Here is a 23,886-nt window from a genome sequence, read left to right on the forward strand (position 1 = left end):
AGAACTGAGGGGTGGGGTTTATTCAGGTTCCTTTTGACCTTGTTTATTCGTAATTGGCATGTGTTTTCTGTGCAGTGTGGCTAAAACATGATTAAGGTGTGGTTCTTTTCTCTTTTGAGTAACTTTCCCTTGCCCTCCTTCATGCCTGTTATCAGAGCAGGCTTAATCAGTTTTGGGTGGTTTGAAAAATAAGAGTACAGTGAGAAGAGGGCATCTGCCTTAGGTGATGGTCAGAGCAGATGGTGGTCTTTTTGTTGATGAACAGGTTGGGAACACAGACAGCAGTCAGAGGTCTGGCACAGATAGTTTGGATTTCTTTTCCCAGATGGGTGTCCACACACACACACACACACACTCTCTCTCTCTCTCTCTCACACACACACACACAAATATGGTCTCTTTCTCTCTCTCTCTCACACACACACACACACACAACAAAACCCCCCAAAGAAATAAGGTCCTAAGAATTGCAGGAAAGATGATATGTTACTGGCAGCCTAGCAAGCCTGTTCAGATACTAGTTAGATTGTAAGCCAGTGATGGGTAACCTGTGGGCCACATGTGACCCATTGGGGTTCTGTGTGTGGCCCATGATACCTTTTGTTTACTGTTACCCATGTGCAAGGTCGCCAGATTCTGGTGGTTTCCATCTGTGTAGTTTTTTTCCTGCTGATATTACTAAAGAGACATGCATGGAAAGCAAGGACGTGTGAAGTGAGGGGTGTGCTGATTGTACTTAACATTGACTGTGAGAGCCATGTGCTCCCTGTGTCCAGTCACAGCATTGCTACGGTTCAATGGGCACACTGCACATCCTAGCCATACAACCTCAGTTAGCAAAACCATCTTATCGTTGGAGACCTTCCTGGTTAGGACAATCTTGCGATCACTGAGATGAAGGAGGGCCACTCCTGTGACCCACTCACTTAGCTTAAGTTGCCCATCACTGTTGTAAGCTCTTTGGGCAAAGGACTTTTAAAAAAGTCAATATAGAATGCCTAGTACAATGGGTCTGCTGTGTGCTACTGCAGTGCAAGCAACAGGTATCCTGTAATTCACATGCAGCTTCTCATTGCTCAACTATCATAAGCTGATGTGTGGGTAGTATGTTAGTAGCAATGCTTGAACCCCAGTCTCTAGCTGATCTTCTACATCACTGATCTTGCCTCAAAGCCATGAGGGTATCTGTACATGATGGGGAGTTAAAATGTGGTTTTCATTATAGTCTCATGTTTCTCTTGCCCTAAGTATTTAGTGTCCGTTGGACAGGGATTTCCTACAGATGTATGTTGAGATGGAGATATTGTGTAATGAAAAATACAACATTTTTAGTGACAGCTGGAGGTGTTGATTTGTTTTCATGTAGCACCAGGTGCTAGGGGAAAGGTTACACCCAGCCTTTGGTTTGAGAGTTAGCTGCAGGAGTGGATATACACACTCGTTGAATCAATGCTATTCTTCACCCTGCATGCTGTGCGCTTGTCATAGCTATGGAACTCTGTCCAACCTAGCAGGCTATATTCAGTCTGGCAGCTTGTGATATGGGCTACAAGAGTGTATCAAACTGGACTGCAGGATCAGACATGGGATTGCCTCACATTAGACTGACCCTTTGGGCTATGGAAGGGTTCAGGCTCTGAGGCCGCTGCTTTTGCTCTCCTTCACCTACTCTTATCCCTGCAGAGGTGGCATAAGGTTCCAGAGTTCATTGCAGACAGTAATAAAAGACTGAGAGCATTTATGATGGTGGGGTTTTATTGACTATATTCAGAGCCCACCTAGATATTACAAGGCAGACTCACCAGAAAATAGAGGTATTTTGAAATCATTGACACATTCAGAGATCCCTCAAGAAATATATTAGGCTAATAGTGAAGCATAATAATTAGAGTGATAGAAAATTTGTTAGTCTTTAAGGTGCTATAGGACTGTTTGGTTTTTTTCATAATAATCAGAGGAGAGAGGCTGAGAGGGGAATGGGTGGGGGCCTTCCATCAATGGCAGAGGAAGCACATTGGACACTGCCCGTCACAACCTATCTTTGAGAACTTTAGTCTGCAAAAGTTTTCACTGTCCCTAACTTGATCTTCATTTGGTCTGGATTAAGGAACAACAGAGATTGTTGAAAATGAAAGGTTCAGGTGGTGCAAATGGCTCCTAAGACGTGAGCTGAGAAATAGCCTACTATTTAACAGACTTACTTTCCCCACATGGAATCTGTATCCTCCATGAAAAGCTTGGCTGTGAGGATGCACTGTGGGTCTGATGTTTCCCAACTAATTGATGAGTAGCTTCACGTTTAGAAGTGCACTTCATCATCTGGCACAACAGTGGCAAAATACATGGGCCTATGAACCAGTCCAGCCTACAATACTTCCAGATGCAGACCTCTGTGTCTGTACAGGATCGTTTGCAATTTTTACCCTGAGTAGTTTTCAGGAGTAAGGGTCACATTAAGGAAGGGCTCACTTTTGGTGAGGTGCTCCAGCTTCTTGGTTAAAGTTCACTGGTGAGCAGCAACAGTCTCTGTTTTTCCAAGCTGAATTTACACAGTCTTGGTGTTGTGTGTATATAAAGAAGATTGGAAGTCTTGGAGAATGACGTTCTTTCTCCATAAGGAAGAGCGTAATAAGTAGCAATGCCAAGTGGACCTCAGTCCTGACCTGATGAACCACTAGGAAATCTGTCTCCACAGCTCGTTCAGTCCTTGACATCTCTGCCAAGATTTCCAACAGGTTCCCTGATGGTAGCAGTTGTGTTGGTTAGTTTTGTGACATGAATATGATCCAGTTCCCATCAGAGACCACAAAATAGTGTTTTGGTGGTGACAATATTTGGTCATTATCATCAATTTGGACAGCGGTTGAACTTACAACCTACAAGCGAACGGTTCTGTGGCCCTTTATTCTCTGGGCCACGGGTGAGCGAACTTTGTATGTTAGGCCGCACTTTTCATTCCTGCAATTATGAGGGCCCCCCAACCTGTCCAATGAAATCCAAACCAATGGCAATTTTGGTTTCATGTGTGTGTGTGTGTGTGTGCATATATATATATGAAACCTTTCAGCATGTGTAAGAAAATAAGTATGTAGAATGTAAACACTTTATTGAGCATTATATAAATGTGAATATACGTACATAAAAACAGTAATAGATTTCAACATTTTTAATAAGATGGATGAGCCTAAGACCCCGTAGCCGATCGTGCTGCATGCTCCCTTACAAAATTTCATGCCCCTGCCCCGAGGGGGCCCATCACTTACTTAATGCACCCCTGCATTTAGCCATCCAGTCCTTTCAGCCCCGACTGACTGAACAAGTTATTTGTCTTTAAAAATACAGACCCTTATCTAAATTTTGCATCTTACACAATTGAGTTGATTTCATTGGTGTTGCACAGGATGTAATAGGCAGGATCTAGAACAAGAAGATCCTTCCAAAATCTAGTCAAATCATTTGAATCTGTCACTTGAAATTAAGGCAGAAAATGGCTCTCTGATTTATGCTCTTGATTGGCAATTGACTTAAAAAAGGAAAAAAAAAGCAACCAAACACAAAACTTTTGTAAGGGCCTATTGCAGTAAAGTCAAAATGAAGACAATCCAATTCCAATCAGCAACACCATTGTTTAAGTTGTGCAGATTACAGGCAGTGTTTGTGAAGGGAGAAAGGGACTGAACATCTAGGAAGCAATAGTAAGGATAATTCAGGTCTCTCTCTCCACTTAATCTTTCCAGACTCATGACCCAAAGGAGCTTTTCTGTATTTTGAACAAGAAGGTGATTCAGTCTCTGGTAAAATGATGCCAGCCCAGCCCAGCAGAGGCCACTAAAATTTGTTTCATGGGGAGCTCTTTCAGGGTCTGTTTGCCCAAACCATTATCAACATGAGCCTCTCAGGTAAACCAAAAGAAAGTATATTAATTTTGCTGTTAAATTAGAGCAGACAGGAACAGTGTGTAAATTTGCTTTGTGGACACACCAATGTCTGAGAAAGCACAAAGATGGATGGAGAGATATTAGTGGAGGTTCCATTTATCCACCTGTGTTGACTTTTTAGCTTCATAGAAACTTGTCTGCATTGCTTTGACAGCAGAGTATTTATTTTTCTTTGTCTTTGTATCCTTTCTCTAGCACAAATTAGCAGTTACTTTCCCTTGCTCTCATATTAGCTGTGGCCTTCCATGGAGAACTGCATTGAGGAAGGGCCAAAGCCACCACTGAGTTTCAGTCTCCTGTCAGTCTAATTAGTTGATTATAGCAATGGGTTGGTACAGAAGGGACCTGTTGGCCAGAATCAACTTCTTTATGGGAACACTGCTGACTTCCACTCTTAGCCTGGTTGCCAACAAAACAGTGGCAATTTATTTAAAAAGAAAATAGCTGCAGTGTGTGTGTGTGTGTGTGAGAGAGAGAGAGAGAGAAGAGTTGCTAGCTCTAGGGATGTGGAGTAACATTTTCCTTTATTGTGTAGCTGGTTACATCCATCAGTCACTGGCTATGTCTACACTAGCCAAAAACTTCGAAATGACCATGCAAATGGCCATTTCGAAGTTTACTAATGAAGCGCTGAAATACATATCCAGCGCCTCATTAGCATGCGGGTGGCCGCAGCACTTCGAAATTGACATGGCTCGCTGCCGCGCGGCTCGTCCAGATGGGGCTCCTTTTCGAAAGGACCCCGGCTACTTCGAAGTCAGGACTTCGAAGTAGCCGAGTCCTTTCAAAAAGGAGCCCCATCTGGACAAGCCACGTGGTGAGCTGCGTCAATTTCGAAGTGCCGCAGCCGCCCGCATGCTAATGAGGCGCTGGACATGTATTTCAGCGCTTCATTAGTAAACTTCGAAATGGCCATTTGCATGGCCATTTCGAAGTTTTTGGCTAGTGTAGACATGGCCACTCAGCGTTAAAAGAAGGTTGGTTAAGTTTTACCACCCTGGTGCAGAGCGGGGCTTGAGGAATAGATGCAATATAAATCTTTTCTTTCATTGATTGTGCAGCATTGGCTTGGCAGCCTGGGAGGATAGGTTTCTCTGCTCAAATACTGGAAATAGCCTGGACAGCCATGGTGCTAGCTTCCTCCACACTGAGTGCTTACAGACCTTAATCCTTACTTGGAAGACCATTACTGAGGACAAAGGAGGATAGCTCAGTTTCCATGGCCCATTCTGTCCTTGGTACTCTGGTGAGACTGCTACCAGTTGAACCTCTCTCATCCATTACCCTCGGGACCTGACCAGTGGTGGATGAGAGAATTTGCTGGACCATGGGAGGTAAATATTGTTTAGCATATTACCAACACTTCCACTTCTTACTGGGCTCTTTGAAGACATTTAGGAGTAAATTAGAACTAAATAACAGCAAAGAACACTGAGCACCAAGCCTGGTGGATGTAAACAAACTTTATGGGACCACGGGAAACTTGGCCACACCCATGATAAGCAGTCATCTGGCTAACTAAAATCAGGCCGGATTATGGATGTTACCAGATGAGAGTTTTCTAGATTAGAGATGTGCAACCTGTAGACGTACTGATTGTTTTACAATGTAGACTTGTGTCCAGTAAGATGGACTGAGACACATCAGTAAACTAAACCAAGTCAAACCCCAAACTTGCTGGTGACTACTAGACTTGGACGGATTTGAGTGAGTGACCTGGAAACAAAAGGATCAGTGTCTTAATACCAGTCTCTAGGCCCACCACCTAGAAATCATCCAGTCACCTGTCTTGTCTAGATACTTAAAGCGCTCTAGGTTTTGGTGCTGCAGGTGTCATCCCTTTGGTTCTGGGTTTCATCTGGCAACAGAGCATTGCTGTTTTGAATCTTGCAGCATTGGGAATAAGAAGGCAGCTTTGCTGCCGAGCTGTGAGTTTCTGCATCCCCCACCCCTTTCCTTACAAACGCTTTAAGATTCTTTATTCCCATCATCAGTTTTGATGCCTGTGGAGTGGCTCCCCTAACTGGAACCATGTGATTTTTCATGAGCTCTGACTAGCCGTGGAGAAAGGCTGCCTGTTTTTTCTCACCTGCATAGTGTGTTTTGATCCAGCAAAAGCCCTTGAGCTGGTGACAAAGGTCTGAATGTGGGCTGGAAAGTACAGTCCTGTCTCTTAGCAACTGGTTCCTACCTCTGAGCTCTCTGAGCTTGTGTGGGACATAGAGCATCAGTCATGCTTCTGCTGTACCAGGAAAGCGCTGAGCAGGGGGTGGAGGATCAGACTTGCCTCAGCCACAGCCAGAACAGTGACAGAAGCTCAGGCATTTCTAGCACAAGCAGTTGTCTGCAAACCCTAATCAAAGCTCCAGTTTAATTGCTTTCCTTCTGCCCTGTCTCTTCAAGGTAAACAGATAGCCTACTGGCTGGCTGTGGGAGGCTGTATGCCAGCTACCTGGAGAGCAGTTATTCTGCATTATTGATGTCTTTTTGGTCTTACTGGGGGAGGGACACAGCCATTATATTTCTAGAAAAATAAGATGTGATGGGGTCCTTCCCTGAACTTCCCTGCTCTTCCCTTGCGAATATCAAATCCCTTCCTTGGTTCCCAGAGACATCTGCATTGGGTGCTCTCTGTTCTGCATTTCATCCTCCCATCACCTCTCCCAAGCCAGAGGTGATTCCCCTTCAGTAAGTCTTTATCAGAGTCTTTTGCATCTCAAACCCTGTTTCTTAAACATTTTCATTAATCCCTTGCTTCATCCTAATTAACCTGCCAATTGGCCCCTCTGGAGTCTTCACTTCTCCTGCAAAGCTTCTGTTTGTACAAAGTATAACCTGTCAGCTGCCAATTTATTTTCCATGGGGACGACAGATTATTGTAATTGTCTGTCTTCTCTGCCCCCTTTGGATTGCCTGCTCCCTTCATACTCTGCCTGGTGCTCTCAATAACAGTCAGGATTTGAAGAAAGAAGGAAAAAAGGCAAATGGAAAGTCAGTTTTATGGCTGCCATATTGCTGCCCTGTTGTGGCTTGGTCACTGCGCTGAATATGGTCCGGCAGCATTGGACTGTTTCAGATCTGGGGGAAGAGGGAAGTCTTTATAGATGGATTACCAAGTTATAGCAGTCAGCACTGTATGGCAAGCTAGAGTTACATTTTCCCACATTCTCAACCTAGCACATATAGATTCACAGATTCCAAAAGCCAGAAGGGACCATTGTGACTATCTCATCTAACCTCTTGTATACCACAGGCCATACAGCTTTCCCAAAATAATTCCTACTGGCAGATTGTTAGAAAAAAAATCCCAACTTTATTTAAAAATGTCTAGTGATGAAGAATCCACCATAATCCCTGTTTAATTATTCTCACTGTTAAAAAATTTACATCTTTCCAGTCTGAATTTGTTTAGCTTCATCTTTAAGTTGCTAGATAGTATCATAACGTTCTGTGCTAACCTGAAGAATATATTATCATTTGTTCCCCATGTAGGTACTTACTGGCTTTATTAGTCACCCCTGAATTTTCTCTCAATTAAGAAAATCATGGGGGGATCCTCAAGGAATCCATTCTGAAGCACTTATAAGAGGGAAAAGTGATCAAGAGTAGTCACATGGGTTCACTAAGGGCAAGTCGTGCCTGACAACCTGAATAGCTTCTGTGTTGAGGTAACTAGCTCTGTGTACATGGGGAGATCGATGGGTGTGATATACCTTGACTTTAGCAAAGCTTTTGATACAGTCTCCCACAACATTCTTGCCCATAAGTTAAGGAAGTATGGATTGGATATATGGACTGTAAGGTGGAGAGAAATCTGGCTAGGTGGTTGGGCCCAAAGGATAGTGATCAATGGCTCAATGTCTGATTGACGATCAGTTTCAAGTGAAGGGCCTCAAGGATCAGTTCTAGGGCTCATAGTTTTCAACATCTTTATTAATGACCTAGATGAGGGGATGGCTTGCACCCTCAGCAAATGTGTGGATGACACTAAGCTAGGGGTACAGGTAGATATGTTGGAGGATAGGGATAGGGCAGCCTAGATAAATTGGAGGATTGGGCCGAAAGAAATCCAGTGAGTTTCAACAAGGACAAGTGCAGAGTCCTGCACTTGGGATGGAAGAATCCCAAGCATTGTTACAGGCTGGGGACTGACTGGTTAAATAGCAATGCTGCAGAAAAGGACCTGGGGATTACAGTGGATGAGAGGCTGGATATGAGTGCACAGTGTACCCTTGTAGCCAAGAAGGCTAATGGCATATTGGAATGCATTAGGAGAAGCATTTCCAGCAGATCTACAGAAGTTACTATTCCCCTATCTTGACACTGGTGTGGCCTTATCTGTAACGTTACATCCAGTTCTGGGTCCCCCAGTATAGAAGGGATATGAATGCATTGGCGAGGGTTCAGTGGAGGGCAAGGAAGATGATTAAGGGGCTGGAGCACATGACCTAAGAGGAGAGGCTGAGGGATCTGGGCTTATGATTTTGCAGAAGAGAAGAGTGAGGGGTGATTTGATAGCAGCCTTCTACTTGCTGAAGAGGGGCTCTAAGGAGGATGGAGAGAGGATGTTCTCTGTAGTGACAGATGGCAGAACAAGGAGCAATGGTCTAAAGTTACAGAGGAAAAGGTGTAGGTTGGATATTAGGAAAAACTGTTTCACCAGAGGGGTGGTGAAGCACTGGAATGTGTTACCTAGAGAGGTGGTGGAATCTCCATCCCTAGATACTTTTAAGTCCTCGCTGGACAAAGTCCTGGCTGGGATGATTTAGTTAGGGTTGATCCTGCTTTAGGTAAGGGGCTGGTCTCAATGACCTCCTGAGGTTCTTTCCAGCCCTAGGATTCTATAATGCTATGACTCAAAAACCTTTTATCACTATTAGGCATGTTTTCTAATCCTTTACTCATTCTTGGTGCTCCTCTCTGAATCCTCTCATGTTTATCAACATAAGTACCCAAACTGATCACAGTAATGCAGTGGTCATACCAGTGCCAAATATGGAGCTGGTCTAACTCTTCTACCCCTATTTGAGATGCTCTCCTGTTTATACATTCTAGGATTGCATTAGGTCTTTTTTACGTGCTTAACTGGGTATCCATCACAACCCCAAATCTTTTTCAGAGTAACTGCTTCTCAGGTTAGAGTCCTCCCATCTTGTATGTATATTTTGCATTCTTTGTCCCCAGATGTGACATTTACATTTAGACATAGTAAAATACATACTGTTTGGTTGTGATCAATTTGCCAACCAATCAAGATTGCTCTGAATCAGTGACCTGTCCTCTTTGCTATATTTAGCTCCCCCTGTTTTTGGATCATCTGCAAACTTTGTCAAGAGGGTTTTATGTTTTCTTCCAGGTTACCAATAAAAATGTTAAAAAAATTAGGCCAAAAGCCAATCCCTATTGGCCCTCTCTGGCCACAGACCTGTTCAGTGATGCTTTCCCATTTACAGTTGCATTTTGAGACGTATCAATCAATGAGTTTTTAATCCATTGAATATGTGCCATATTAATTTTACATCATTCTGTTTTTTTAATCAAAATGTACCATACCAAGTCAAATGCCTTTAAGAAATCTAGGTATATTATGTCAACACTATTACTTTTATCTACCAAACTTGTGATCTCATCCAAAATATATCAAATTAGTTCCATAGCATCTATTATTTGTAAGCCCATTTCTCTCCTTTAACTTGAAACACAAATTTGCCTACATTGATTTGGAATCTACCCCTGAGGAGTGCCATCAACTTCTGCAGAATTTAAGCCTTCATTCACGCACAACATGACTTTTTAGGTCCATGTGTTATTACACTACATTCACGTTTGTGAAGCCTTCGAAACATGAATCTAATGTAATGATACATATTTTCTGAATCAGTAGAGAGAGAACTGTACCCCAACCTCTGGGGCAAGGGCAAACCAAATCTAACACCCCCTTTTTCTCACAGACATCAGCACTACCTCATTACTGAATGGGGTAAGGGGCCAACATATATTAATTTAGTGGGAGACTGGTGATTGCAGAGCTATGCATCTGGGGGTTGCTTGGTGCGCAAATAGATAACCGGCTGATGAGAAAGTTTAATCCTTGCGCAAGTGGTTTCACAATCTGGTTAATGGACGCTGATGAAGTCTGCATTTTCGTAGATGTACATCCTGCCATTCTTATGGAGGCTCCAGTAATCACCCATATATGTTGCCTTGCCTGAGAAGAATGGACTGAGTTAAGGGTGTTGTGTCATCTTAGTTCCAAGTTTCTTGACTTTGGTCAGTTTATATTCGTTTTCAGCATTGTGGTAACTTGAGCTCATCCTTGTCCGAGGACTGTTGAACAGTTGTAGCAGTGTTACACCTTCTCTGTAGTTTCACTTTGACATCACAGTGCCATTACTGATGTTATGCAGTGGCTGTGGACAGTGTTCATGAGCATCAGGTCTTTCATAAGAACATAAGAACGGACATACTGGGTCAGACCAAAGGTCCATCTAGCCCAGTATCCTGTCTGCCGACAGTAGCCAATGCCAGGTGCCCCAGAGGAGGTGAACCAAAGACAACGATCAAGTGATTTGTCTCCTGCCATCCATCTCCCGCCTTCGACAAAAGGCTAGTCACCATACCTTACCCCTTGCTAATAGCCACCTATGGACCTAACCTCCAAACATTTATCGAGCTCTTTTTTAAACTCTGTTAGAGTCCTGGCCTTCTCAGCGTCCTCTGGTAAGGAGTTCCACAGGTTGACTGTGCGCTGTGTGAAGAAAAACTTTATTTTATTATCTTTTCCATGAATGCAACAGAACTAGGCTCCTGGCAGCAGCTTCAGACATTCCAAAGCTCGAACTGAAATTCAGTTACCTCTGAAATAGTTCGCCTTGTGCTCGCCTCTCTTAGCTGAGGATACCAGCTGAAGAGGAGAACCAGATTCTCAGTTGATTCTGCCCCCAAATATATAGAAGCATGTTCATTTTGTGAATGGGCCTCTCCACTATTAGGTGTGTCTGCAGACTTAGTTTCCCTTCACCAATTCCCTGTCTCCTCGTGGAGAGGCTGCTTAGCCCTCCAGCTGTAACCAAAGTCCTCCAGCTCTGGGACCAAACAGGAATCCAAATAAAGAAGGCCTTTTACTTGTTTTTGCCCACCACCTCCAGGTAGCAGCAGAACGGAGGTAAAGGGCAGCCCAGTCCCTCTGCATCAGGTTGCAGGCCTAGGGTCATGCACAGCCACAGCGATCTACTCCAGCCTCAGTAGTCTGCTACACCCCTCCCTCAGGCTACTTCCTATCCTGTCTCACCTGCTTTCTCAGCTGCCCAGCACACATCTCAGTCCTGAATCCTGTAAAGCTTTCCCTACGCTCAACTCCCTAAATCTCTCTCCAGCTTAGAGAAAAGGACTTGCCTTTAATTCCCGGTTTCCCTTTTCCCAGCAGTCCTTGCTCTCAGCCGATAGAGAATAGCTCTGACACAGGATCTGGGAGGAAAATAGGCCAAACTCAGAGCTAAGGCCTGACTTACCCTGAGAGGCCTTACCTTGTGACAGATTACAAACAGTGCATCTTTCCCATTAGCTAGGATTTCTCCTTGTGCCCCCATAGGAGGATTATATCTCTGCAACTTTATATGCCCCAAACTGTAGCCATCTTTCCCTCACAAATAAGTATTTACCTTGGGGGGGGGGAAGTATTGTGTAAAACTCTAATTAGAGAAGCAATGTGGTCTAGTGCATTGAGCACAGGGCTGTAGATTAGAAGCTTTTGATTGCTAATCCTATAGCTCTGATGCTGCATCACTATGCGGCTTGTGGAAAGTTGCATGGTCTCTGTGCCTCAGTTTCCCCGGGATATACTACTACTTGCCTATCTCACTGGGTTGTAATGAAGATTATATTGTTAATAGACACAAGGGGCTTGTCTACACTACCACCTTCCTTTGAAGGAAGGATGTTGATTAGGGTGTTGGGAGTTTACTAATGAAGTGCAGCTGTGCATAGGCAGCACTTCATTAAGCAAATTCCCCCCTGTGGCAACTCTGAAGTTTTAAACTTCTTAGTACTGGTACGCGTCTAGCCATGGCACTCCCACCGGTATTTCGAAGTGCCGGGGCAATTTCGAAGTCCCCTTACTCCTCAAAATTAGTAAACTCCCAACACACTAATTACCATCCTTCCTTCAAAGGAAGGTGGTAGTGTAGACACAGCCAAGCTATTCCCATTACAGTCAATGGGGAGTCCAGCTATAAGGGCAGGATTTGGCTCTGTCTGCATAGTGGTTTGAAAATGCTAAGTGATATACAGGGGCTTATTAGACGTTGTTGGGGAGAGGAAGAAATTTGATGAAAGTTTTAACAACATTTTTTTCTCTTTTCCAGCTAGTTGTAGAGATTATCAGAAAATATTCTTAGAAAAAAGTATTTTCAGGGAAAACCAGGGGAAAAGAACAAAAATGCCATGAACATTTTCTCACATTTTTGATTATCTCTGATTATGACTGTATGTCTGATACCACATGAATTTCTCTCTCTTTCTCCTTAATGGTGGCCCATATTACAGCACAAACCCTGTCCCAGGCACTATAGACTGGAAGGAAGAGTGAAGTTCTAGGGAGCTATTTCTTCTCTCTCATAGCATCAGTAGAGAGAGCCTGCTGTGGTTTAACATATCCCCATGCAAAAGCTGCTTTTATGCTATACCTAAGTACCACAAGAAGGGACATTTCTCAAGCCCCAGAGAAATCTAAGTACAGCAGTCAATCAAGGACCAGCTTCTCATAAATGTACAAATACCAAGAACAGTTTCTTGATGAAAAGTTCCAGGAGTTCATATTGAAACTCTCCCTTTCATTATGAGAGGAGGGTGTGAAGAATTAATAGCTGGGCTTGTTCACTCTTGTACTCTACATTGCAGCTGCTCACACACCTCCCCGTGTCAGGATGCAAATAGTAGATTTTGAGGTTCTGCTTTTGAAGTGTATTGGGGACATAACAGTCAGGCTGTACTGAGTAAATTCTGCCCTGCAGCTTTGATAGGACTGGATTCTGCACTGTAGGTTGCCATTCTTCTTCCGGGTGGTAGCTTGGTGTGTAAATGTTTATTGATAAATTCCCAGTTCCAGCCACTGACAGGCAATTTTTCCCTAAATGACAATGATTGAAAAATAAAATAAAACTTGTAGGGAATAAAAATAATGCAGCTAAGAGAGAAGCAAAACTCTCCGAGATGACGTGTACCATCATGCCTAGTAACTCCAGAATAATCTGAAGAAGTGGGTCTTACCCATGAAAGCTCAAGACTTAGTACATTTGTTAGTCTTTAAGGTGCTACAGGACTGCTTGTTGTTTGTGAAGCTACAGACTGAGTCCAGAACAGATGTTAGACAGAATCTTTATATGGGCCTGACAAAACCACTAGGCCTTTGGAGTAAGGAGAGGCAGACTTTTGACTGCTGACAGAAGCACCTCCAAGTGTGGGAATATGGGGGTTGGAATCAGTATGGAAAAACTTATTGCTAAAGCCTCAGGATTCAACTCAGGAAACTCAATTTCAGATCAATTCAATAGCACTTAATAACAAAAAGACAGGTGTAACAAAAAGACAGGTCAGTGGGGTGACACGTCGCCCTAGCAAATACTCCACTCCACCTTGAGACATCAGGAACAAAAGCAGTTAGAGAAACAGAAATGGCCCCTTCCCAATCTGGTGCTGGGAGTGAGAGAGGCAGAGACGCCTTTTTGCAGTGTGTGGAGCAGACACAGAGGCAGGAGAGATAGAAACTAGAGTGTTGGTAGATGGTCTGCTGTATGGACAGAAAACAAAGAGTTCTGCCATTATCAGGCAGCATTTCATTGGCAGGAAGTGGCTTTTTATTTACAGGAAGTGGAATTCAGCTGGTATCAGCCCTTAGTCTGAAGGCCAGGAGAGCATTTATCTTTAGTCAAACAGAGCAGACGGGGAAGCACCAGCCCTGCCCCACCCCCACCACCTGGATAAGCCTCTTGTAAATTAGGGCTAACGTTGTCCCGTTCCCCCATATTTACTGCTTTTATATGGAAAGTAGAACCAGTGGAGAGCTCCAGTACCAGCTCCGTAGGAACAGCTGCCTGTTCCATTTTAACAGACAGGGGTTCTTCCTTCTGGCCTATGTGGGGTTCACAGCTTCAGGCTCCAGTACTGCTTTTGTGCCCGCATCAGAGAGAAGCCAAGTATCCTCAGACTATTGATTTTAAAGGGACTTGAGAGCACACGGTACCTGGCAGGACTGGGTCCTTTGCTTGCAACTCAGATTAAACAGAGACAGAGGTGGGACGGGGTTGGATACTCTTGCTGATGGATCGCTAGTGGTTCACAGCGCAAAGCCCACCACCCATAATTTAGTCTCTTTCAGAGGTGCTCTGAGCCTGGATTCATTCTGCATGGGGATGGAAGTGTCTGGTTACCTCTGGAGAGGGTGGTAGCTTGCACTGGGTCAGGGTAGAGGTCACTGGCATGGCAGCATGGAGAGGATCAGATGGCAGGTGGCTGCATTAGACACATCACATTGAGGAAAGACGACAAGCGTTACTTTTCGACACTGCCCCTTCCAAAGTTTATACTGTACATACCTCTGATTACAGTGGTCCTCACACAGTGGCCCACTTATGGAGAGCAGCGTTCCCCCTAATTTTTTCCATCCATGTGCAGAATAAATTTTGTTATGTGTACCTAGGCTTGTGCAGATGGGCACAACCAGTGGAAACACAGGCTGCTGGCTGTGGGTGCCTTGCTAATCAGCTGGGTGGCATTTGAATCTTTCTTGGGTGGCCACGCACGGGCTCAGCTTACAGGGAACACTGGTGCAGAGCACTTCCATGATGACCCCAGCCAAGATGGGAGACTGAAATGTTGGAAGGGGACAGCATGGGCCCATGTGAGGATGCAGTCTGGGGAATGAAAAGAATGGATTTAATGAGCTATAGTGATAAAGACCCTGTATGAGGTGGGAGAGAGTGCTGGACAAGAGGATCAGGATTTACAACATAATGAGAAGTAGGCCTGAGGTTTAATGGGCAGCCAGAGACAGCAGAAGTCTCTAGGACAGAGGAGGATTCAGATCTGAATGAGAGGCAGATGGCAGCTGTGGCAGGAAGTGGTCTGTGTAAGATGGTGTGAGTGGGGTGTTGGGAGCTGTGATGAAGGAGGGCCGACAGAGGGATGGGCCCAGAAAAAGTCACATTCCCTGTTAGCAATGAGTGTGGGACAGAAGGCTTGTGCATATACGTAGAGAGAATAAAGGATGGGGAGGTAAATGCCTGGGTGCAGCAGGTGTGCATGTGATGGGAGGAATTTCGAATGTGTAATAGGAACTGGACATGAGGCAGGGCAAACAATGCTGCAGCATCCTCTCAGTCTCATCCGCACCCAATGCAGATGCTTGAGACTAAGTCTCCCTGTCCCATGAAAAGGACCCCTGTGTCTTTAACACCCCCAGCCCCTAGTCTCTGAGCCTTTCCCCCTGCACTGACAGCTGGTATCTAATTACTGTGTGAGAATGAAAAGTCAGGCTGTCCCAGCTCGAGGGAGCGCGGATTAACGTCTCCTGCAGAATACACTTCCTCTGCCGGGTTACCATGGTTACCCTCATTACCTGCCTTACGAAGAGGCGCTCGTGGTTCCAACAGGGCTTTTAAACTCAGGCCTGGGGAGGCCGGTGGGTTGGAGGCCAGGCCTGGGGGAGGGAGGGATGGTCCTTTCCTTTTTGCACAGCCTTAGTGCTGAGAGGAGTCTGGGTCATACCCTGTCGCATGCAGCCAACTGAGCAGATGTCACCGAGGCAGCCTCTGTATTCTGTCAACAGTCATTAGCACTCGCGAGGGAAGGCGCCCAGCCTGAGCTGGGCGGTTCAGGCACCAGGCCCTGGCAGCAGGCCACTCCGGCTGCATGCAGAGGGAGGGCAGGGAGCATGGTGTGGTTATTAGAGAGGAACAAGAGCCAGGGTGGGATGGAGACTGACTCAGATGCTCTGCCGTTATTATGTAGGCCCCAAAGCCCGGTTGCTGGCACCACGCGGGGTGCGGGGTTGTTGCCAGCAGGGTCCTAGCACCGTGTGCCTAGCCAGTGTGGGCAGTGATTCCCCCTTCCCCCAGCCTGGGAACTGCTGCACCAGGTGGGCTGCAGAATTAGCCATAGCTTGCATGGATCATGCAGAAAATCCCTGCCCACAGGGGCAAGGACAGGGGTTTCATGACAGGGATGGTGGGTGGGGGATAGAGACACAGAGAAGGTACGGGGCTCATGAGTGGAGAGAGGAGAGGTGTGTGGCTCCCTGAGGGGAAGAGGGGGCCCTGGCCTCATGAGAGTGGAGAGAAGAAACGTACAAGTCCTGTGAGACAGCACAGGGGGCACTGGCTCCATAAGGGGGTTAGGAGGAGAAAAGGTCAGGACCCAAGAAAGAGAAGAGCGGTCTTGACTGCAAAGCCATAGGCTCTCTGAGGAAGACACGGAGAAAAAGAGTACATGTGCCCCATGGGGGGGTACTGATGTGCATCCTGTGAGTGAAGAGAGGGAGGGGAGGCACAGGCTGCAGGAAGTGGTGGCAGAGAAAGGCATGGCCCTGTGAGGGCAAGAGGGGCATAGGCTCTCCAAGAGAGGAACGTGGGGCACGGAAAGGGTTGCCACCTGTTTAGGTTCACTGAGAAGTGTCCCTTATTTGAGGTAGCTGTCCCTGCAAAATTTTTAAGAGTGCTGAATGCACATTGCTGCTGGCAGTTTTATGGGCTCAGAATCATCCCGGATGTCCTATTTTTTTTTTTACCACTCAGCAGTGACAAACCTAAGCACTGGTCACAGGAGTGGGAGAGAGAGAAAGGGCTTAGCCTGCAGGAGAGGGCTCGGGTGCAAAGGTACAGGCCCTTTGGAGAGCAAGAACGGGCCTAGGCCTGGTGAACGGGTTGGGAAGGGGAAGAGCACAGCCCTGCAAGACACTGACGGGCAAACTAGGTGAGTGCGTGGGCCGCATGAGTGCCCCTCCTTCATCGCTGTGGGCCATATGACTGTTGTAACCAAGACAGGTCTCCCAGAATAGGGGAGTTTTGCTAACTGCACTTAAATACCTAGAATTTGCAGGGGGTGCTGATTGCAGGCTGTACTGATTTGCAGGGGGTGCTACTGAACGTACCAGTGCTTTGATTGGATGCCGAAGGGGTGCACAGCTCACTTGGTCAAGGTTGTGTGCTATCAGCACACACCTCACTTCATATGGCTTTGTTTCACCCGTGCGTCGCGTTAGTAACAGCCATCGGAAAAAAAGCCCAACAAAGGTGGCAACCATCAGCCTGTGGCAGCCCCCAGGCAGTGGGAAACAAAAACAAAAACGGGCTACACATAGAACCTTGATGGGCTGCCAATTGCTCACCACCGCTGTAAGAGGAAGCCCTGTGTAGCACAGGAAGAGAGGGCATCGTCCTATGCAGAGGAGAGGGAGGCAGAAAGGGCATGGGCCTCAGGAAGGGAGAGGGAAGGCTTGAGACCAAAGGCACGGGTCCCATGATGAAGACAGGAAGAAAGGGCACATGGGTCCCATGAGGTGAAAGACAGGTGGGGAAGAAGGTGCGGGTGCAAAGGCCTGGGCCTCGTGTGGAGAGCGAATGAGAAGAGAGCACAGGCCCCATGAGAGGTAGCAGGGGAATGGGGCCCCACAAATGAGAATAGACCCCTCCATGAATGGGAGAGAGGACACGGGACCTGTGGGGAGAGAGGACAAGGACCCAAGGTCCCAGACCCAACTTTCCTGATTTTTGTAGTGTTCGTTATTCTCTAAAGCTTCATGCTTAAAATTTGAGAATTTCCCTGTGTTCAAAATGGCTGCCATGTCCCTTACCTTCAAGCTGTATTGTTGCCAACCCTCCAGGATTGTCCTGGAGTATCCATAAAGTAAAGATTAACTAAAGAGCATGTTGTGGGAAGAAACCCAGGAATATGTCCAGCCCACATCGGCAACCCTACCAAGGAGGCTGCAGCCAAATTGCCCTCATGGCTCCTGACTTCCCGTGTTCAATTATTTTGAAGCCAGTTTGCCTTTAGGGGTGAGATGGCTGCTGAGCTTGAATGAGGGGCCTGGCACAGAGAGGGAGGAAACAGGAGGATGAATGGAGCAGGAAATAGGCTAAAGAGGTGCAGTGGAAGGCTCAGGAAGGTGCAGAGGGATGCAAAGGGCAGGGCAGACTCGGGGGAGCATGGGAGAATGACAGGGATTGTAAGAGAGTGGGGTGCAGACAAAGGCCAGATATGTCTGCATGAGGCAGACTGAGGGGAATGTGGGAGGTGGAGGAGGACGACTGAAGGAGAACGGCGCTGAGGGATTGTAGAGAAACATGGCTAGGTGAAGACGGTGGGGAGCAAAGGAATGTGGGAACAAGAGGGAGGCTGAGGAGAGTTGGGAAAGTGGAGATCAGGAAGGAACAGGAGGTTCTTGAGGTCTGCAGAAGGGGGGATGGTAGGGTGAAAGAGTGAGAAGTGGGATTCTGCAAAGTTATAGAGGGAAAAATTGGGAGCAGGTGAATGTGGAAGGGGGCTGGGGCCAGGATACTTTGCAAACAGATGGAGGAAGAATTAAGGGGAAGAGGATGGTGAATGGTGTCGTAGAGAGAGATGGGATAATGATGTCAGGGGGGACAGAGAAAGGAACGGCAGTTTCCCACCTGTAGTGTTAGGAATTGGCAAGTGGAGTACCCGCTCCCTCCAAGTAACTGTCACCAAGGCCTGCACTTCTGAATATGCATTGCAGGCTGCATTTTGTCCCTGAAATGTGCGTGCACACTTGAGGCTGACTGACACTCAAAGCTCAAAACCAAAACAAACCAGAAGGGAAATTGAAAAAACCCCAATGCAATCTCGTGATTTTTAACTGAGTTTCATGATATTGTGGGGGCACGTTCAAAACCGCGAACCAACCCCCTGCCCCCATAATATCATGAGACGGACTTATGGGGACTTGTGGGGAGCAATATTGGGGGATGGAGGGAAGAAAGGTGTTGGGCACGGTCTAGTGAGGAGTGGTTTACTGAGGTGTTTGTAGGGCACACCAACCTTTTGAACCTGGAAGTCAAAATATGAGTTGATTTTGATGCTGCTTAAATTCTACAGGGTTAGGCCCAATCCAGCTAACTTCCATTTTGTATCCAGTGTCTACAATAGAAATGGCATGCCACCATGCTTCACAGAGCTAAATAAACACAGAAAGGCATAGGAAAGGGAGAGGAGCCTGGAAGCAGAATGGAGAGTTGGTGAGGCCAAGAGGCCATTCCAGAGGACAGAAACTGCAGAGCAGGTGGCTCCCATGCTAACAGTGGGAAGGGACAGAGAAAAGGCTGGTACTGGTGGGGCTGGGAGGTGGATAGGTGTAAGTAGACAGTGCTGCCAATCCATGGGTCATTTTTAAGGAAGACGGGCAGTTTTGAATAGATAGCCTCTGATGGCACAAAGATGAAGGTTAGAATGAGTGTTCCCTGTAAGCGGTGCCCTTGTGGAGCCATGAGGAGAGATTCAAATGCCACCCGGCTGATTATCAGAAACCCACAGCTGGGTATTTTTGTGCTTTGGTACATGCCCTGGTACACATAAAATTTTTCTGCACATGGATGGAAAAATGTGCACATGGGTAGAAAAAATTAGAGGGAGCATTGGTTAGAATAGTTGTTAGGGCTGGCCCTGCGTGTGGACATGTTGTATGTGGGGCTAATTGCAAAGCCCCTTCAAACAGATTGTTTTCAGGGAAGGAGAGGTCTTCTCTCATCAGGTCTGTTTATGCTTTTAACACTGCAGTTCTCCTTTGTCCCACTGCTGTAATTATCCTCATTTTAACACTGCATGGAGAATTGCTGGTCTGCACATAGCCTCCTAAGGCCCATTCCTCTAGGACAGGGCATCCCTGCCCTGGCTTAAAATGAAAGCCCAGAAATAAATGATTGGAGACTTCAGACCTATGTTCATCAAAGGCACTCTCTCAGACAAGGTTTTCTTACCTCCAAGCTATCAGTGATACCATCCATGCTACTATTCTCTTTCTAAATACCCTCTGTTATAGCTACCTCTGTGCAGAGCTCAGAGGGCTCCCTTGGGAAGATGAGATTTATTAACTCACTTCACCATTATGTCTGTGTGTACTTATCTATCTAGTGATAGTGCACTATATATATAATCCACACACTGAATTCTGCACAAGAGGCCATCTTTAGTAGACAGTGTCCTGTTCTATTAGATAGTATTCCCCATGTAAGGGACAAAAAGAAGGAGTTTTAAAGTCAATTAGGAAGAAAATAGTATTGGTCCATTGTCACATGGAAACTGTAGAATTATCAGTAATAATATAGGGTAGGCAGAAATATTCAATATATATTTCTGTTCTGTATTTGGGGAAAAACAAACAATGTAGTCCCCATTATATAATAACAATCTTTCCATCCAGGTAGTATCTCAGGAGGCTAAGTGCAGTTACCGAAGTTAAGACGTTTTAAAATCAGCATGCCCACAACTTGTGTCTAAGAGCTTTAAAAGAACTGGCTGGGGAGCCCACTGGAGCATTAACATTACTTTTCAATAAATGTGGAAACATTGGGAAGTTTCATAAGACTATAAGAAATATGACATGAGGCAATATTTACAAAAGATAAATAGGATGACCTGAGGAATTTTAGGCCTGTCAGCCTGCCATCAATCCTGGGAAAGATAATGGAGAAGCTGATATAGAACTTGATTAATTATATTACCTCCTTTAATTTTTCATTAAGGCCAGTCAACATGAATTTACAGAAAATAGATCCTGTTAAACTAATTTGAGTTTTTCCAGTGAGATTAAAAGTTTGGTTGATTAAGGAAACAGTATTGAGGTAGAATACTTGTTTTAAACCTTTATAGGGCATATGACATTTTGATGAAAAAACTAGAGTTACAACAGCACATATTAAATTGGATTAAAAGCTGGTTAACTTCTAGATCTCAAAACACAATTGTAAATGGTTGAATCATCTTTGAATAGCTATGTGTCTATCAGGGTCCCATAGAGATCAGTTCTTGGCTGTATGTTATTTGACATTTTTATCACTGACCTAGAAGAAAACGTAAAATCATCACTGATGAAGTCTGCTGATGACCCAAAAATTTGATGGTGGTGAATACTGCAGAGGACAGGTGCTGATACTGAAATCCAGATGGCTTGGTAAACTGGATGTGAGCAAACCATATGCATTTTAATATGGCTAAATGTCTACATACACATCTAAGAACAAAGAATCACAGCCACCCTTGCAGGATGGGGGACTCTCTCCTGGGAAGCAGCAACTCTGAAAAAGATTTGGGTGTCATAGTGGATAGTCAGCTGAACATGATTATTTGCTGTGGCCAAAAGGGATAATGTGAGCCTTGGCTGCATAAACAGGGAAATCTCCAATAGAAATAGAGAGATTTAACCTCTTTATTTGCCACTGGTATGGCCACTGCTGCAATATTGTGTCCACTTTTGGTGCCCATGACTCAAGAAGTGTTGGAGAGGGTTCAGAGGAGAGCCACCAAAATGATTAGAGGATAGAAAACCTGCCTTTATAATGATAGAATCAAGGAGCTTAGTCTATTTAGTTTCACAAAGAGAAGGTTAAAGGGTAACTTATTACAGCCTACGAGTTCCTACAGGGGGAACAAATATTTAATCGTGGGCTCTGCACATTAGCAGAGAATGTTATAACATGATCCAATCGCTGGAAGTTGAAGCAAGACAAATTCAGACTGAAAATAAGGTATGAAATTTTAACAGAGCAATTAACCATTGGGAGAACTTATCAAGAATTTAGAGTGTTCTCCATCACTGACCATTTTTAAGTCAAGATTGGATGTTTTTCTAAATGATCTGCTCTAGGAATTATTTTGAGGGCATGTCAGAGCCTGTGTTACACAGGAGGTCTTACTAGATTGGGGCAACCTATGTTTTGGTCAAGGTCCAGATTTCTTGGTCAAAGAATAGTCAGGGTCCAGGCTCCAGTGAAATAATACTTTTAAAAAAATCATAATCATAACTAAACAAAAAGATTTCAGGATCTGTTGAAAAGCATCTGGCAGTCTGTATTTAGGTCATGGTTTGCCTGTTGACTGCCCTGGAGTTGACGATCACTGTTGTCCATTCAGGCCCTGGAATCTACAAATCTATGTTAAATATACCCTTTAGTGGGCCATCTCCATTGAATGAGTGATTTTTGAAAGACCTTTGAGTGGTTGCTTAAGAACAGGGTTTATTTTTTGAATATGGTGAATGTGTACAATTAAAAAACAGGTGTGAAACTCCATGCATAATTTGCATGAGCAATTACTGTGACTGCACATGCAAAATGAGTATCCAAAAGCTTAGTTGTGGGTCATTTAGGCATCTTGCATGTGCATTCGCTTTCTTTGCATATGCAACCTGAGTTTACAAGTCCACATTTAACCTTTTAGAAATTAGGCTTATAGTAATACTTATGTGTGTGTGTGTGTATATACACACATATAATGCACCACTTCTATTTTGTGAGGAAGCACGCTGAGTGTTCGCTCCTGGAACCTGACGACTAAATAACTACTTTTCCAGTAGACCAGCTATCCTGATCACATGCCTGGCTCTGGTACTGTTGGATGGCGTGACATTTGAAGCTGCTAGGTTGGAAGGATGGCTTCTCTTTTCATGGCATACCTTGCCAGCATGAGTTGACACCATTTTTGACAGTCAGATAAGAAGGATAGTGCTCACAGCATTTGCCACCCACACCAGTCTCTTGCCACTGCCATGCGGCAGGGTTACAGGCTCACGTTCTTCAGCACGTCCTAACACACAAAGAGCAGCGAGGGTACTGCCAGCGCTGAGCTGCTGTGTGAGTGAGAGTGATCTTGGAAAGGTCAGTGAAGGGTAGGAGGGTGAATCAGTTTTGCTCTTCAGGGACCTCAGCCTGGCATCTCAGTAAAAGCTAACCCTGCTAATTGGTCTGAGTCTGTGGGGTTGCATCTGCTTAGTATCCCTCAGCCCCCAGAAGGCTTGGTAGAGTGTGCAAGCCCCATGAGTTTCTTCTGCCTATTTGCAGAATCGAGAGATTGCTCGGAACGATGAAGGTTGAAATTTTCAATTGGTTAAAATTCCATTCTGGACTCTTCCCTTGCTTTTGTTCTTGGCCCATTTTCACTGGCAGCATGAGTAGCACAATAGCAGCAGCAGCAGCAGCAGCCTCTGCCCTGGCTCTGATAGGAACCTCCCTGGAGCACTGTTTAATTTATCCCCTCTCATCCTGTGTGCTCAAGGCAGCTCAGGGTTGGAACACTGTGCCTGTCCCCCCTCCAACCACATTAGCCCGAGGCCCATCTCATCACCCCTGTCACCCACCACTGATACTAACTCAACTTGCCTGCGCTGTTGTAGGGGGCAGATGGACTGTCGGAGCCTGAGGGCATCTCACTGAAACGCGTTGCTGTGGTGGAAGATTTCTTTGACATCATCTACTCGATGCATGTGGAGAGCTCGGCAGAGCCAGGCAAAGCACCCAAACACGCTGGGCAGAAGAAAACCTATCGAGCGGTGAGACTCCCTCCTGTGTTCTCCAAGTGGCTGGGGTCGCAGACACAAAGGGGAGAGGCCCCCTGCATGAAAACAAGGGAGAGGTCTGGTGTAGTGGAGAGTGCACGCAAGTGAAAGGGCCATTTGCACGGGCCTATGCGTGGGGTGGGAAAGGATGGTATCAAAGCACAGCAGCTGTGGCGGGTACGGGAACGGAGGAGGGAGGCAGTGGCAGCAGTGTGTAGTGACAGGGAACAGCTAACCAGGAGGACACAGGCACAATGCTACATAAACTCAGCAAAATACCCTTGGGAGGCTTCGACCCTTACTCACCGTGGAGCATTACTCAGGTGAGAGTGGATGGTTTTGCTTGCACGCACGCACGCACGTGCGCACACCCTGTGTCCCCTGGTC

General features: G+C 45.6%; 1 protein-coding gene across 1 annotated transcript in view; it reads left to right on the forward strand.

Annotated features, from left to right (window-relative positions):
* NOL4L (nucleolar protein 4 like) overlaps nucleotides 1-23,886 on the forward strand; it is a 104,087-nt gene that overhangs the window by 3,887 nt on the left and 76,314 nt on the right. The window contains exon 2 of the mRNA XM_075011693.1: nucleotides 23,338-23,493. Within this exon, the coding sequence (XP_074867794.1) occupies nucleotides 23,338-23,493 (156 nt within the window). The remainder of the gene's footprint in view (nucleotides 1-23,337; nucleotides 23,494-23,886) is intronic.

This window comes from Carettochelys insculpta, chromosome 17, assembly GCF_033958435.1.
Source record: "Carettochelys insculpta isolate YL-2023 chromosome 17, ASM3395843v1, whole genome shotgun sequence".
NCBI classification, from domain to species: domain Eukaryota; kingdom Metazoa; phylum Chordata; order Testudines; family Carettochelyidae; genus Carettochelys; species Carettochelys insculpta.